A 14911-nucleotide genomic window follows, 5' to 3' on the forward strand; every position below is an offset into this window, starting at 1 on the left:
TGCCATAACAACTCTTTCCTGCAGACATAAATCTTAGATGCAAGCACGTCTTTGTTTCTCACAGAAAATGTTCTCTCCTCTCCTCTTTGGTGAAAAGTGTTGCTGTCTTGAGGAGTTATGTCAAGATGAAAGTGTGTGACATGTTTATTTTTCAGCAGCTGGTGAAGTGAGGGAAGACGAGTGGTTCGGTAGACAGCACGGTGCGTTGTACACGCATACTGTTTAAACTTTCTTTGTCACGGACGATGTTTCACGATGGTTTATGATGCATAGAAACCGGCAGAGAGGGAGAAATACAGCTGTTGCTATTACAGATAACTGCACGAGTTACATCACTGTTATGGGAAGGCACAAAAATATGTAACCATTAGATTTACTGTATAGTTTCTTGCAATCTAACACTGCAAACAGGTAGGCACAAAGACAGACAGGGACAGGTGTGGTTCCATGAGAAACAGATTGACAAGCAGAGACAAAGGCATGCATTTCTGTAAGTGTGGATCATCAGGGGGTAAATGTGTTGACACATCCCCATTGACAAGAGGTAAAAATCCCAGTCAGTCAAACTCTTATCTCTACCTTATGTTATACTTCTCTTTTAACAGGCTTAAAGTCTTCTGCAGACTTTATCATAGCTGTATCCAGTGTTATGTAAATGTGCAGGGAGACAACATGTTAGTCCATGATAAGCTATAGTAAGGGGAGCAGACTGCGGTGTAAGTAGGTTAGACCCCAGGGGCCCTAAAGACACTGTCTGGTTTCAAACTGCCAAAGAATTATGACAGTGTTGCAACATCTGCTGCCTGAGAGGAAGACAGACAGTGATGGATGGCCAGGTGTGTTCAGAATGTGTGTGTGTGTGTGTGTGTGTGTGTGTGTGTGTGTGTGCAGAATCCCCGCTCACAGTATTGTATGTGCACATTCACATGCACCTACAAGCACACCGGCTGAGGCACTGGTTAAATAAGCAATGCATACATCTGTGACAGCTGACAATTCCAATTTACGATGAATCAAAATGAACACTGTGAAAAATTCACAAACACACGGCTGCACACATACGAATGGCTGTGGGCAACACACACACGCACACAATCTGACAAAAACACACTAAGTTGTTTGTGATGGCTCCCTGTTTAATACCTGTCAACAACTTCCATATGAACGTGTTTCCAGTTGAATAAATAATCCCATCAGAGGAGATAAAGATTAATGATGTATTTATCATCCAATGACAAGAGCTCCATGCTGCACATAAAAGATCAGTATCTGGATGTCAATGGCGGATCCCATTTGATGAGATTACTGAACAGTAGGAAATATAATGCCACTTCACTGTCAGGAAAATTAATGCTACGTTCATAAAACATGACGTGTACCACATACTTTGTAGACATGAACTTTGCCGAGACGAGCAGATACCTCCTCCAGTCAGGAATCTGAGCACATTGATGTGAAAAAAAAAAAAGAGCAGTTGTCTTTAACAACACTACTATATTTATCATGCCTGAAAGACATGCTTGTCACTCTGTGTGAGCCTGAATTATAATGTGTGTCAACACTGTACACCTTCAGGTCAATACGCCAGGAATACACTACAAAGAGGAAAAGCACATCTTTATAATTACACTGTAGTCATGTTATATATATATGTGTATATATATATATATATATATATATATATATATATATATATATATATATATATGTATGGTCATTAACACCAACAGTTATCATGTCTATAGTGAGTGCAAAAGATCCAGACGTGCTGCGGCATGAGTAGCAGCTCGCAGGAAAAGACAAGTGCTGACAGTGAGAGCTAACCTCAAGTGTTTGGCTTGGACGTATCACGTAACACAATCTGAGTATTTTGTGGTGAGATAGCAACAAACGTGTGGTTTTGTGATTGACTATTTATTTATGCAGGTACAGACCTTTGTTCTTTAAATTTAACAGACCAAGCTTATACTTTAAACTCTATATTTTTATCTTTTAATCTCATTTCATTTTATGATTACAAACTGTACTCCTTAGAAACAGATTGAGAGTAGATAGGACATTGAAATGTTTGCGGTGGTCATTTGACTGGTACAAAAGAAAATGGCGACTATCGTTAATGGTGACAACACATGTCAGTCGGGCCGTAAAGTGTGTCTGATCACTAATTTGAGAACTCAGTTTTGGCCTATTCTTACACCTATTCAGTCCCTTCAAGATGTTGCGATGCTGCGACCACAACAAGTAAAGCAAACTCAGCCAATCCCCATGAATTATGTGTGACCTTGCAATTTTTGTCCAATCACCGCAACTTGACCACAGATTTGACCATTTAAAAGGGGTGAAATCTAATTTTATTGTAGAGCTGTGTGCAGCTTATTGATTCACCCAGCCCCACCTTCTGTTGCGGGAGTTCTGTGCCTGGGACAGAGTCACACACATACAGTGTCAGGGCTAACTGTTAGCATCACATAGCTAACATTACCCAATTGTTGTCAACAAGGATAACGACAGAGATAAGCCGTTTCAGTTTGAGATTAACTGCTCAGTGTCAGATTTTAATGAGCTGCGAGGCTTCTGCCCAAGCAGAAAAATATGACGAGTAGTGATGAGATCACGTTGTGCTGTTAGCTTGTGCTAACAAGGCAGACAGAGCAGCAGGAGAGCCTCTCACGGGGACAATCATTTGGTGCTGCGTCAACGGCATTAACAGCTGTTGCTGCCCTCCCTCCCCCTCACCTGCCCCCATCACCACATATATATTTTAATTCTGTGGGAAACACTGAATACGCCTTGACAGCATCACAACTATTTTTGCAATTTTCAGTTGCCCTTACAATTTCATTGCAAAGAAACACCTATAACATTACAACATTGATCAAATTCTTTTTAGAAAAGCTGTTGTGAAATCATACATTTCTGGCTGCAACAATCCCCAAAACAGCCTGCAAAATCTTGGAGGGACTGACTTTTTGTCTTATTAAAGAGAAAAATTCAACCGTACACCAATCCAAGTTACTCCCTTTCACTGAGCTAACGTTAGCGTAACTGTCTTGTTAATTCATGGCAGAGCACACTACATTCAAACTTGACTTAAACAAAATTAGTTTGAGTTATCCTTGTCAGTCATTTAGTTAGTTAGTCCTTTGTTCCAACAAACCGCTAGTTAGTTAGTTAGTTAGTTGTGAAATATGCTGATTTGCATCTTTCATCTTCATCTTGCTGCTTTCTGTCTATCAGCTGTTGGCTGAAGAGCAGCTCTCGCTCGTTCTTCGGAGGCAGCTACAGTTTTCAGTTTACATGCAAACAAACATTACATGCTATTAAAAGAAACAATGATAAATTATGGGAATATTTTATGGGAAAAGTAACAGACTGCTTATTTAAATACATATTACTCCACTGCAAAACGTCACCTCAGTGAGTTCCTTACTGATCAGAAGTTTATATGGAAGTTAGCACTCTACAGAAGTTGCACTGGCAGCAGTTAACACAAAAATGGCCACCACTGTGACCATCTTGCTACGTTGACTTGAATGAAAATGTCCATTCTACTCTCACTCTAATTCTATGTCGAATTCTTTAAAAGTCATTTACTTTTACTTTGTTAGATGTCAGAAGCCCTAAAACCTTAAAGGCTATCCCTTCCTGTCTACATCTCATGCTTCACCGACTGCTGTGTTTGAGCTGGGTCTGGGTACTGGGGACGGAGCCGGACTGGCTGATGCGGGGGTCTTGCGCCCGGTGGGGATTGGTGGCAGGATGGGCTTGACGCTGGATCCAGGACGTCTATCAGAGGATGACGACATGGCAACATCTGGCTGACCTGTGCCCGGACAGATGATCTCAGGATTTTGGTCTGTTGCCATGAAGTATGAAATGGGAGAATTTTAGTTGATACAAATACGAATATGGAAACACATCAACAAATGTCTTGACTTAAATACAGCTAGCTTACTTATCTTATAATCAGATGTACTTTTTTCCTGATTTACAGACAGTAAAGACTGTTTTTAAACTATAAAATGCACAACACATGAAAAATATAGTTTGCATAGTTTGGAAAAGTGTTGAAACTAAAAACGGCGTACAACAACTTACTTGTTAAACTCTTTTTCCCTGGCTTCTATTGTAAATCTCTCCTCACTACACTATCTATATATAACAACACAGAAATTCCCCACAATGATAAAAAAACAAAACAATAACAACCTTTGAGTGGTTCCAAGGTGTGTCCCAGGACGGACACATCTAGCGGCTCCACTGAACCAGACAAGCCCCCGGCTGAACTTGGCACAGTTAGAGCTGAACTGGCACGAGACACATCCGAGCTGCTTGTGAAAGGAGGAGAAGATGGGATGGAGGCAAAAACAATCCACAGAGGGTGAGGGAAAAAGAGACGGACCAAGAGAAGAAAAGGGAGGAAGAAGTTCATGTAGTGAGTAGGTGGGATGTGTGCAGGGAAACAAAAAAAAATAGGTTACTAAAAGAGACCAGAGACGAAGTAAGAAAAAAAAAAGAAAGTGAGAAGCTTGCGCTGGAAGAAAATTTAGCAGAATGTGCTTTTGGAAGTTTTATCATGCTGGGAACACCGAGATGGACGGACATAGATAGTATTTTTCAATGCATGTCTTAATATCCATAATGAGACATTAATTTGGGGATGACTACTGCTGGTTAAAGGGACAGTTCACCCCAAATCACAAAACATTCCTCTTACCTGTAATGCTATTTATCAATCTAGATTGTTTTGCTGTGAGTTGCTGAGTATTGGCTGTAGAGATGTCCTCTGGAATGTAATGGAAATAGATGGCACTCTCAACATGAAAAAAGTAATGTGCATCCACTCATGGGCGAGAGACTTGTGCTCATGATGGTGCGAGATGTAAACATTAACAGTGTCCTCCTTGGCTGAACTGCGATGTTAGCTAGCTCAGTGGTGCTAGGTGAGCTAGCAGTAGATGCACACTTCCTTCTGTGCAGTGATGCAGTTGGCAGGTGTAGTTCGGTAGAATGAAAATAGCTCCTACATGAACGTGTTCACAACAAGGTCTCTGGATTATCTTGAGTAACCGGGTCATGATTTCTGGAAAGAGACATTGCTGTTGAATGTTTTAAATGTATGTTTTTGTTGTGTGAGCGTCAAAAGCCGAGTGCAATCCATCCATTTTCATCCTTATCAGATGACTGAACCAACTCAGCTAGCGCCTATCAAAGTGAAGGAACAGCTGCTGTAGTCCAAGTTCTCTAGAGTCTAGAAATCCTACGGAGGAGCCTTACTGCAGCCGCTTGTATCTGCAATCTGACTCTTCCGGTCACTACCTAAAGCTTAGAACAATAGGTGAGGGTTGCAATGTAGATTGACCTGTAAATCGAAAGCTTAACCTTCCAGCTTAGCTCCCTCTTCACCACGATGGTCCAGCGCAAAGCCCACATCATTGCTGATGCTGCACCAAACCACCTGTCCATCTCACGCTTCATCTTACTCCTTTGCTCAGGACAGCAACTCTCTCCCATCCCAGAGGGAGCCATCCACCAGTACCTTCAGGTTCCATTATACTGGAGAGAAGGCAGACATCTTCTTCTTTTAATAACTTTTAAAGCTCAACATAGTTTAGCGCCGAGTTATATAGCTGAGCTTCTGACAACCTATGCTCCAAGTCTTGACCTGAGATCCTTAAGCCTACCCTCACTAGCCATCCCTAGATCAAGGCTGGTAGCTACAGGTGACCGAGCTTTTGCCATCGAAGGCCCGAGGCTCTGTAATTCCCTGCCTGAGGAGATTAGGCTAGCTAGCACATTATCTGTTTTTAAATAACTGTTTAAAATATATCTTTATAGGAAAGCTTTCCCTTTAAATGCCTGATTTGTACTTTTGTGATTTATTTCCTTTGTACTGTTTTGTTGTCTCATTTCTATGCACTTTGTGAAGCTCTTTGTTTAGATAAGTGCTATACAAATAATATATATAATAATATATTATTATCATTATTATATCATTATTATCTCTCTCAGCAACTCACAAAATAATTTTGATTGATAAACAGCACTACTGGCAGGAGGACAAACATGTCATTTTGATTATGGGGGTGAACTGAGCCTTTCATAAACACAGAGGTAAAGATTTTTGTCATTTAATTTAGGCATTTATGATGCTAGAAGCACACACACACTCTCTCTCTCTCTCTCTCTCACTCACTCTCACACACACACACACACACACACACACACACACACAAGACTACCTTAAAATCCTATCAGAGAAATACAAAAGGATCCTCTGTTAATATGCGTGAGACAGACACACAAGTAAAGACACATCCCTATTAAGAGCGCTGCCAACCAGTAGACAGATGTCTGGAATCGTCTATAGAAATACTGAAGGGCTGAGTAATGCTTACAGTACATACTGGCTGCATGTATCACTCAGACCGCACTGACAGAACTTGTAAAATTCTCAACAACTTTGCTGAAACTCTTTCTGAGAACATGAACCCGAAGGGAGCAAATTAATTTCGACTTCACTGTATCTCTGTAGGTATTTTAAATGTCTTCTTTTGAGACTAATCCAATAAATTGATGCTAATTTGTAACAGTGTGAAAAAGCTGTGTGTGCTGCTGCAACGTACGACACACACACATAACCACACACACTATGTCAATGTCTGATTAAATCAATATTTGTGCAGTATGACTGTTTATTGAGAGTAAGTGTTCACACAGGGGAGTCAAAAAGCCATAAAATCTGAATTTATGAGTGAGTGTATTTGTGTGTAAGCAAGTGTGTGTCTGTGCATGTGCGTTTGGATTTGTCCCCACATGGCATGTACTCGCAGAATGAGCTCTATAAAAGTGAACATATGTTGTAAAAACAGGCCTCGGGAGAAAGAAAACTACTACAAAAAGCAGTTTCCTGCTCCTAAATCTTCAGTTTCGGATTGTTTTTATGAAACCGCAAGACTTGCTCCGGATTCTTTCACCTCATCTTAAATCAAAATGCTATTATTATTATGAATTTAGAAACCATAAAAAGTGAAATCTTACATGACTTTGAAGTATATCAATAAATCTGTTAATCTCACACGCTAACATCTGGCCTGACTCGTTACTTTCGACTGCATTGGTGGAATGTGAGCACCTGTATGTGTGTGTTCTTACCTGCTGTCGTCACTTAAATGAGCATCAGGATTCTGCAGAGATGACGGTGCTGTTTGTGCAGAGCTGAGGTAAACAAAAATAAAATTCAATCATTCTTCTTCACAAGTATAAATCATACGGAAAACCAATTTCACATCAAGGTTTTTTTCATTCAGATTTAGAGTAGTCATAACAGGTATATTTTAGGACCACTGAGCAGAGAGAGCCACTTCACGAGCTCATCATATGAACAAACACTCAGATTCAAATAATTCGGCCACCTGCCACTTCACCCTCGAGGTCAAACAATAAACCCAAAACAAACCATCAAAACGCAGTTAGGACAAGTGCACAATTTAAACCAATTTGGCCCAGCCGAGAGTGCCCACTTGAAATTAAGCATTGGAAAGCATTGGAGTGCACGCTGCTTATAATGAACCTTTTGAAGAGCTGGCTGTAGACCCCTGGACTCTTCCCCACTAAAGCCTCTCTGACCAGCTGCTCACGCCTCCTGATGGAAGCTAGCTCCTGCAGAGGAGAGACAAACAGAGAGGAGGAGGAGAAAGGTGAGAGGAAGGGGAGACGAACAGGAGTTGCAGGTGAAAAACAGGAGTGATTAAAAGGGAGAGGAGACGGGGGGGAGGGAGTGGGATGGGTGAGTGATGATGTATGGCAGGGAGGATTATTTTCCCATAAATTTGTTACAGTCTAGATGTCTGTTTAACATTCACTTACAGTCTTCATTACCAATAAATTTTTCATCAGACATCTTGTTACTCACAGCGGGGCTCTTCTGAGGGCTGAGCTGTGCCTGGATCTTGGTAAGGTAGTTTCTGTAAGATGGATCAGAGGGGTCGAGGGCTGTGGCAGAGTGTGACATGAGTGAACCTGATCCTGACCTCGACAGGGGTGGCGAGGGTGGCCTCTCCTCTGGCTCGTGACCTGAGAGCGAAAGAGACAGTGTGAATCAATACTGCGCAATCCTGTGTATAATGGTTACAGCTGAACATACCAGCAGAAGATGTATATACTCTGTGTATAGCATGAAAAACGAATCTACCAACCGCAGAGTAGACAATCTGCTTCCTGCTTATACTGGCACATGCATGCCCAGTGTACATAAATTGTCACAAGACATCCGTTTTCAGCCGTGTTAGTATGGAACATGGATGTACAAGGAGAACTGGACACAGCGATTGAGGCAGGGCCCCACTCATTCCTATTAAAACTACTCAGTGGGACATGAAGCCAAAAAAGTCTGACTTCACAGGTGTAAATTTACCCAGCTCTTCTGCACTGTTGAACCCAAAGAGTCAGCGCACTACAGAATTTTGCGAGTCAAGCGGCTAACTTCCCCGGCACAGCAGCTAACTTCCAGGTTAGCTCTCTGTTAACCTGAACGCAAATAAAATAATGTGTCGCTCTTCTTCACTTTCGAATGCTAACAAACTAAATGTATCAAATCCTGATAGTGAAGTGAGTCATTCATTGGTGGTTGTGACTAGTGATGCGCGCGATTAGTCCATTAAACAGCCGTCAGACAGCAGTCCCCCTCCCCACGGTAATGCTCGAGTAAACTGGAGTTTTAAAACAGCATGGTGGGAAATTGGAGAGACTCGCAAAACCAGCGCGGTTTGGCAGTACTTTGATCTAGAAAATGAAAACAAGGTAGCATGTAGGCTGTGTCAGAAAATAAACTGGCTCAACTTGAACAATGCACAACCACATTCAATTCAAGAATTTGGATGTTTGTATTTGTTGTCAGATAATGTGCAGGGTTTACATTCATACTGAACGGCACAAAATGCCTCATTTCAGCTGAAATTTAATTACAATTTTGTTGTTGTTTTATTAACTTTAAAGTGAATTACTATCATCTTTGTCGGATAATCTGCAAGGTTCAATGTGCCCCACATTTCAGAGGAAATTTTATGGGCTAACTTTTGGTTAACTTTTGACTGAGTTGCCGTCATGTTCACATTCGTACTACATGGTGCAAATTGTCTTGTACTACAGAGGTTGCTGAAGACTGTGCACTAGTTGACAAGTCTTAATCAAAAATTTTGTTTAGTCGACAGGGAAATTAGTTGCCAGGAACATCCCTAGTTGTGACGCTAAAAGGATGTTTTCACTGATTTACAGAAGTCTGTTTTCCAATGTAAGGCCATGGCCACTTCCTGTGGGCCAGGTATGGGTGGAGTGTATTTCTGAAATGGTTCTCAACGCTTTTGTGAATGAAGATCATTTTCATTTTAAAACAGCTTTTTAAAAGAAAATGCAACAGTGTGGATGTGACCAACATATTTTTTCAGACTTAACAAAGCTACCAAAGATCTTATACATCTGTTTTACTGTAATACTTCCTGACACTTGAACATTGAGATGTAAACAGTGAATTGCTCCATTAATTAAAAAGTTGCACCCAGTGTCTTGCTTCAGAAAATAGGCCCCCTAACACTTTGAGACTGCTAATGATGATCTTAACAACCTAACACACCTGTGGACGTGTTGTCAGGGGAACCTCTGTTGTTGTCCTCTCCTTCTTCCTGCTCCTCTAGCAACAGGTACTCCTTCACTACCTGCTGCAGTGTCTGATAGGCTTCTTCCAAGTCATCTACTCCCACATCAAAGTGCATACAAACACACACACACACACACACACACACACACACACACACACACACACAGTGTGACATGGAAAAATCTGGTTGTAAGCAGAGCCAATGCATCTCCCATCAAACAGTAATGAATCAAAGATATGGGCATGATGACCTTAGTGTAATGAGGCGCCAGCTAGCAGTGCATAAAAGTGATGAGGTTCTGCGCTTGCTGTATGTTCATCTCATTAAGAAAACAGCTAACATGTCTGAGTGCTTTCATGAGGGAATGATAAACACTGCTATTCTGTGGCTATGTGCCCTTAATACATGTGGTAATTGGATTGAAAGTATAGTGTATGGATTTTAGTGGAGTGTGTTAATTTATCCAAGGCTATTCCAATGACACTTGAACTGCTCTAAGCCAGGGTGAGGCAAGGCATTGTTTGTTTTTGTTTGTTTGTTTTAGCTCTGCGAAGCACTAAATGACAAACTGCTAGGGAACAGAGCTATCGCAGCAGACTTCAATATTTCTTTCTTATTAGCATCATATCCAAAGGTTGAATAAAACAGAAAGAACGTTTCTCCCCTGGGAATCAATTAAGTGTTTTCTCAGGTTAAAAATGATTTTATGTTAAAAATGAATTGTTAATATTTATAATTACACTCTGTACTACAATTAAACTTTCATTAACTAAGCTGTACAATGGATCCAATTAGCCACCAGAGGATACGAAATTACCATTACTATTCTCTGTCATGCACACTTTAAATCAACACGTACAACATCACACAGCATGAATGAATACATTTATATCACAATAAAAATTAGTGCCTCCTTGACGTACCACTGGGGATAACATTATCAAAGAAACCCGGTCGCTGCCTGTTGGTATTGGCGTAGAGCTCTATACGTGATATCACCATGTCGATCTGTGCTTGCGTATAGAGGCCACTGCTTTTCAGGTGGCCCCTGTACTTTTCAACCTGGGTGGGGAAGAGCAGGATGTAGCGAGGCTCAAAGTAGCTGTTCTTCAGACTGAACACACCCTGCAAGGAGAGACAAAGAGAATGCAGTTTTGTTAGGAGGCTGCTGACCAGGTCCAGCAGGACTACTCACATACCAGTCTTCATTCTCAGGTCCTTGTTTTCACATATGGAGCCCTGCATGGTAAGGCACATGTGTTCATCTCTGAGCCTGTTTACACCTGGTAATAACTTACCTTAGATGAGCCGATCCTAAGTGGACAGCTCTTTCTTTGTCCACACCTGGCATTAGAATCTCCACATCTCTTGAGGGACCACTTCTAATCTGATCTCACTTCCTGCTCTACATCATTTCATTCACCATCATTAGGAGACAACAGCTGCAAGAATGTGAGCTCCACGCCGGGGATAGTTGGTGAGAGGCCATCCACACACACAGTGTCAGGGCTAGCTGATAGCATCACTCGGCTAACATTACCGGTGGTAACGGTTATTAACGGGGTTTGAAGACAGAGTCGAGCTGTTTCAGTGTCAGTGTGAGTTTAACTGCCACTGCTAACTGAGCAGACACTGAACTGAACATTTGCCTGGAGGAGAGGAGCTCTGGAGACATTCCTTCTGCACTGTGTCTAACCTGTGTAATGGCAGCAATAGAAAGTTTTTCTCAATCTGTGGGAGCAGACAGATAAGCAAAGACGTTAGCCCACGACACATTAGCATACACACTGCTGAAAGACTGTGGCCGTATGTGGCCTCAGACTACTACAACTGTGGTCTAAACGATCAAATCTCAAGATGCATTTAGAACACATTGTGTGCATTCAAATCTGTATTTCGAGCTGTCCATTGTAATCCAATTACTCAAGATTCATGTTAATAGCAGGTGTAAACAGTGCATGTGACCTGCTTCATCCTTATATTACCAGTAGGTGACATAAGTCTTCTGCCCAGGCCTTTTTAGTTGTCCCTAATGCTCGACTGAAAGAAAAGGTGATCATGCTTTGGAAGTGGTGCCGACACTGGAACGCTCTTCCTATAGACATCGATTCTGTGGTCTCTGTTGGTGCCTATTAAAAGACTCACTTAGATGGCAGTGCGCATAGTCGCACCAACCCGGAGCTTTTATATCTTGAAAGTATGGATAAGATTGTGTGTGTATGTGATTGCAAGAATGATGTGATGAACAAGTGTGTGTTGGTGAATATGTGAGTGTTTGTTGGTGCACAATAAAGGATCTATCTTAATCAAACTGGCCTTTGTCTCACCTCGTGCTGTCTAGTGTTTGTAATTCTGTGTGTTTTTAAGGTCTGTTGTTGCTCATGTTTTATTGTTCATTTTTTATTAACTAATTTTTAACAATTTAACTACTGTGAAGCACGTTGTGACCTTGCTCTGTGAAAGATGCTATACTAAATAAACTTCACTTAATTACTTACTTACAATGAGGGTTTGATATTCTGTTCACTGCAACCTTGAATTCTATTCCCTTAAATCTGTGCTCAATTTTATCTTAATTTCGCGTTAAGAGAGAACAAAAAGAGAACTCCAACTCCAAATGCACCAAATGTTCATAGTCGTCTAAATCTGCTTTTATCCAGGTGTGCTGAATGATGAATCCCACTCGATCATAAGTGACCAGAGTAACACCCAGTCTAAACACTAAGTAAGTGCAGGTGTTGTGCTGTGTGCAAATACACCTGCACATGCCTAAGAACTGGAGAGATGCCTCCAAAAAAAGTAGGCTGTAAGAAGAACGTCAGCTGCAGTGAAATCAACATACTGTTAAATAAACTCTGAAAAAAGTAAAAACATATGACTCTCCAGAGCGTCCGTATGGTGTTAGAGCAATATAAAAACCCAGCAACGGCAAAACATTTGTGATGCTGTAAATGCTGTGCCAGCAACAGTAGTGGAGGAGGTATTCAGATATTTTACTTAAGTGAAAGTACTAAAACCACACTGTAAAAATACTCTGTTATTAGTAAAAGTCCTGCATTGAAAATGTTTCTTAAGTTAAAGTACGTAAGAACAATCAGACTAATGTGTTTAAGTAAAAGTCATGATGCAGATTCAATTAAATCAATTTAATATATGAAAATAATTAAAATTAAAGGAAAAGAAGCAAGTCCTCATATTTGAGAAGCTGGAACAATGAAATGTTTTTGCATTAAATATGATTTAAACGACAAAACATTTCATTTCTGCTGCACTTGTATATTTTCATATGGTTTATGTGCAAAAATCTTAATTTGTAAAGTAACTAGTTACAAAAGTCGTCAAATTGTAGTGGAGTAAATATTACAACACTTCCCTGTGAAATGTAGTCACGTAGAAGTAAAATGTATCTTAAATTGTATAAAATTATGTTCCTAATATATTAAACTTATATTTCTTTGTGTCAGAGAAATATTTTGTGGATTTTTCAAACTAGAGGTTTTTATTTTATCTTGTTAAGAGTGCTTTCAACCACTCAAAATTTTCTCTTAGTTAAGAGAAGAGCAAAAGTAAGAAAGCATTAGTAAATCCCAGAAATTAATTGGTACTAACAAAATAAGAGCAACTCATGGACAAAAATAAGAGGTTAAGTGTTCAGATATTGCTTTCTGCATGGAGCCCATTGTTCCATTTATTGTACATGTAGTAACTATCAACCTTTTAAGGATCCTATATTGCTGGTAAATCCTCAGTCTCCACTGTGTGTTGATCTACTGACTTTACTGACCACATATGGTATTAGTCTGCTTGATGTCGCACAGACAAGAGGTGTCTATACGCACCTCTAGCTCCATATGCACACAGCAGGCGAGTCCTTCTCTGGCTACATCCTCTATGGCATCTCTGGTCAGGCCGTAGCTGTGATCCCCGTACTGCGCGGTCTGGATAAACTTACCCTACAAGGCAATTTTCAGAATGAGGGGAAAGAATGAGAGAACATTTCAGTGCACCACTTTACAGCCCCACTGTTCACACACAGTTATGAGCCTCATTCATCTCCTAAAGTGGGCATAATATTTGACATACAAACACGACCCCGGCATGTTTGGTCAGGATTAACAGCCTAAAGTCATCTGCCCACCTGTGAACTGAACTTTTGACACTGGTGGTCAGGGAAGATATCGCTCTTTTTGTTACTTCTCACACACGACCTCTGACCTTCTGACTGTCGGCTCTGTGGGCAGTTTTATTTGAACAGGATAATTTATAACACCAAACTCACTAAAACAAATAATTCTTTTTCTTTGGTTTGTGGTAGGAAAAGTGAATGCAGACATATAAATAAAACTGAAACCATCTGATCCAAAGGAAACGGTTATCTTGTCTAAATTCCATTACATTTACCTAATTTTGAAGCTCTTAGTACAAACTATCTCTATACATATTATTTTAAAGGGGAACTATTATGCTCATTATCAGATTCATATTTGTATTTTGGGTTTCAGTTAGAACATGTTTACGTGCTTTGATGCTCAAAAACACTATTTTCCTCATACTGTCATACTGGGGCACTTTTTACTGTGAAAAATGACCAATAAAAGCTTCTAATCCAAAATCTCATTTCAGCAGGAGTAAGATTCCAAACCGAGGAGATATTAGAGGTATACTACACAGGATTGTTGGTTATTGTTCGTAAACATGCTCGCCAGAGAAAGTCAAAGTAAATCCCAACCTCAAATTCACTCTCTTTGGTGTTTTGCTTGACTACATTTGCGTTTTTTTTTGGCACTGTGTTTCCTGGATATCTGCTGCTTATGGTTGGGCACCTCTTTATAAAGCCTTGACGTCACCTGAGCGCTGTGAGGGGACACGTCTATAAACATCCCTAACACGTAAAATAAGAAGAAAACAAGAAAATACAGGCAGAGGGCAGAGTCTGTGCAAAAAACACACTGCCACACACTTCTAGTGGGTCATAGGAGATGATTCAGAGGGATTACTTCAGTATGAGTCTATACATTGCACAGTATATCTTCCACTGGCAACCAAGGTTACATGTTTCCCTGAAGTTACCATGTAACTACATAAAGGAATGGCTGTATCATAGTACAACAGCACTTTGTACCTTGAAAAATCATTAAAAAAAAAAGCTTCTGACCATAATCGGAAATGTTCCAGCAGGAATCTGATCCAAAATAAGGGAGAAATAAACAACACTGGTAACCAAGATTACATGTTTCCCTAAAGGTAGCATGTGG

The 14911-nt window shown here is 40.5% G+C and overlaps 1 protein-coding gene across 1 annotated transcript in view; it reads right to left on the bottom strand.

Annotated features, from left to right (window-relative positions):
• Positions 1 to 1975: 1975 nt before the first annotated feature.
• Positions 1976 to 14911, bottom strand: part of lrguk (leucine-rich repeats and guanylate kinase domain containing) — a 28969-nt gene continuing 16033 nt past the window's right edge. The window contains exons 13-20 of the mRNA XM_033615099.2: positions 13496 to 13609; positions 10580 to 10781; positions 9632 to 9748; positions 7916 to 8076; positions 7574 to 7662; positions 7156 to 7218; positions 4210 to 4328; positions 1976 to 3856 (exon numbers count right to left, since the gene is read on the bottom strand). Of these exons, the coding sequence (XP_033470990.2) occupies positions 3657 to 3856; positions 4210 to 4328; positions 7156 to 7218; positions 7574 to 7662; positions 7916 to 8076; positions 9632 to 9748; positions 10580 to 10781; positions 13496 to 13609 (1065 nt within the window). The 3' untranslated portion in view covers positions 1976 to 3656. The remainder of the gene's footprint in view (positions 3857 to 4209; positions 4329 to 7155; positions 7219 to 7573; positions 7663 to 7915; positions 8077 to 9631; positions 9749 to 10579; positions 10782 to 13495; positions 13610 to 14911) is intronic.

This window comes from Epinephelus lanceolatus, chromosome 23 (genome assembly GCF_041903045.1).
Source record: "Epinephelus lanceolatus isolate andai-2023 chromosome 23, ASM4190304v1, whole genome shotgun sequence".
Lineage (NCBI taxonomy): Eukaryota > Metazoa > Chordata > Actinopteri > Perciformes > Serranidae > Epinephelus > Epinephelus lanceolatus.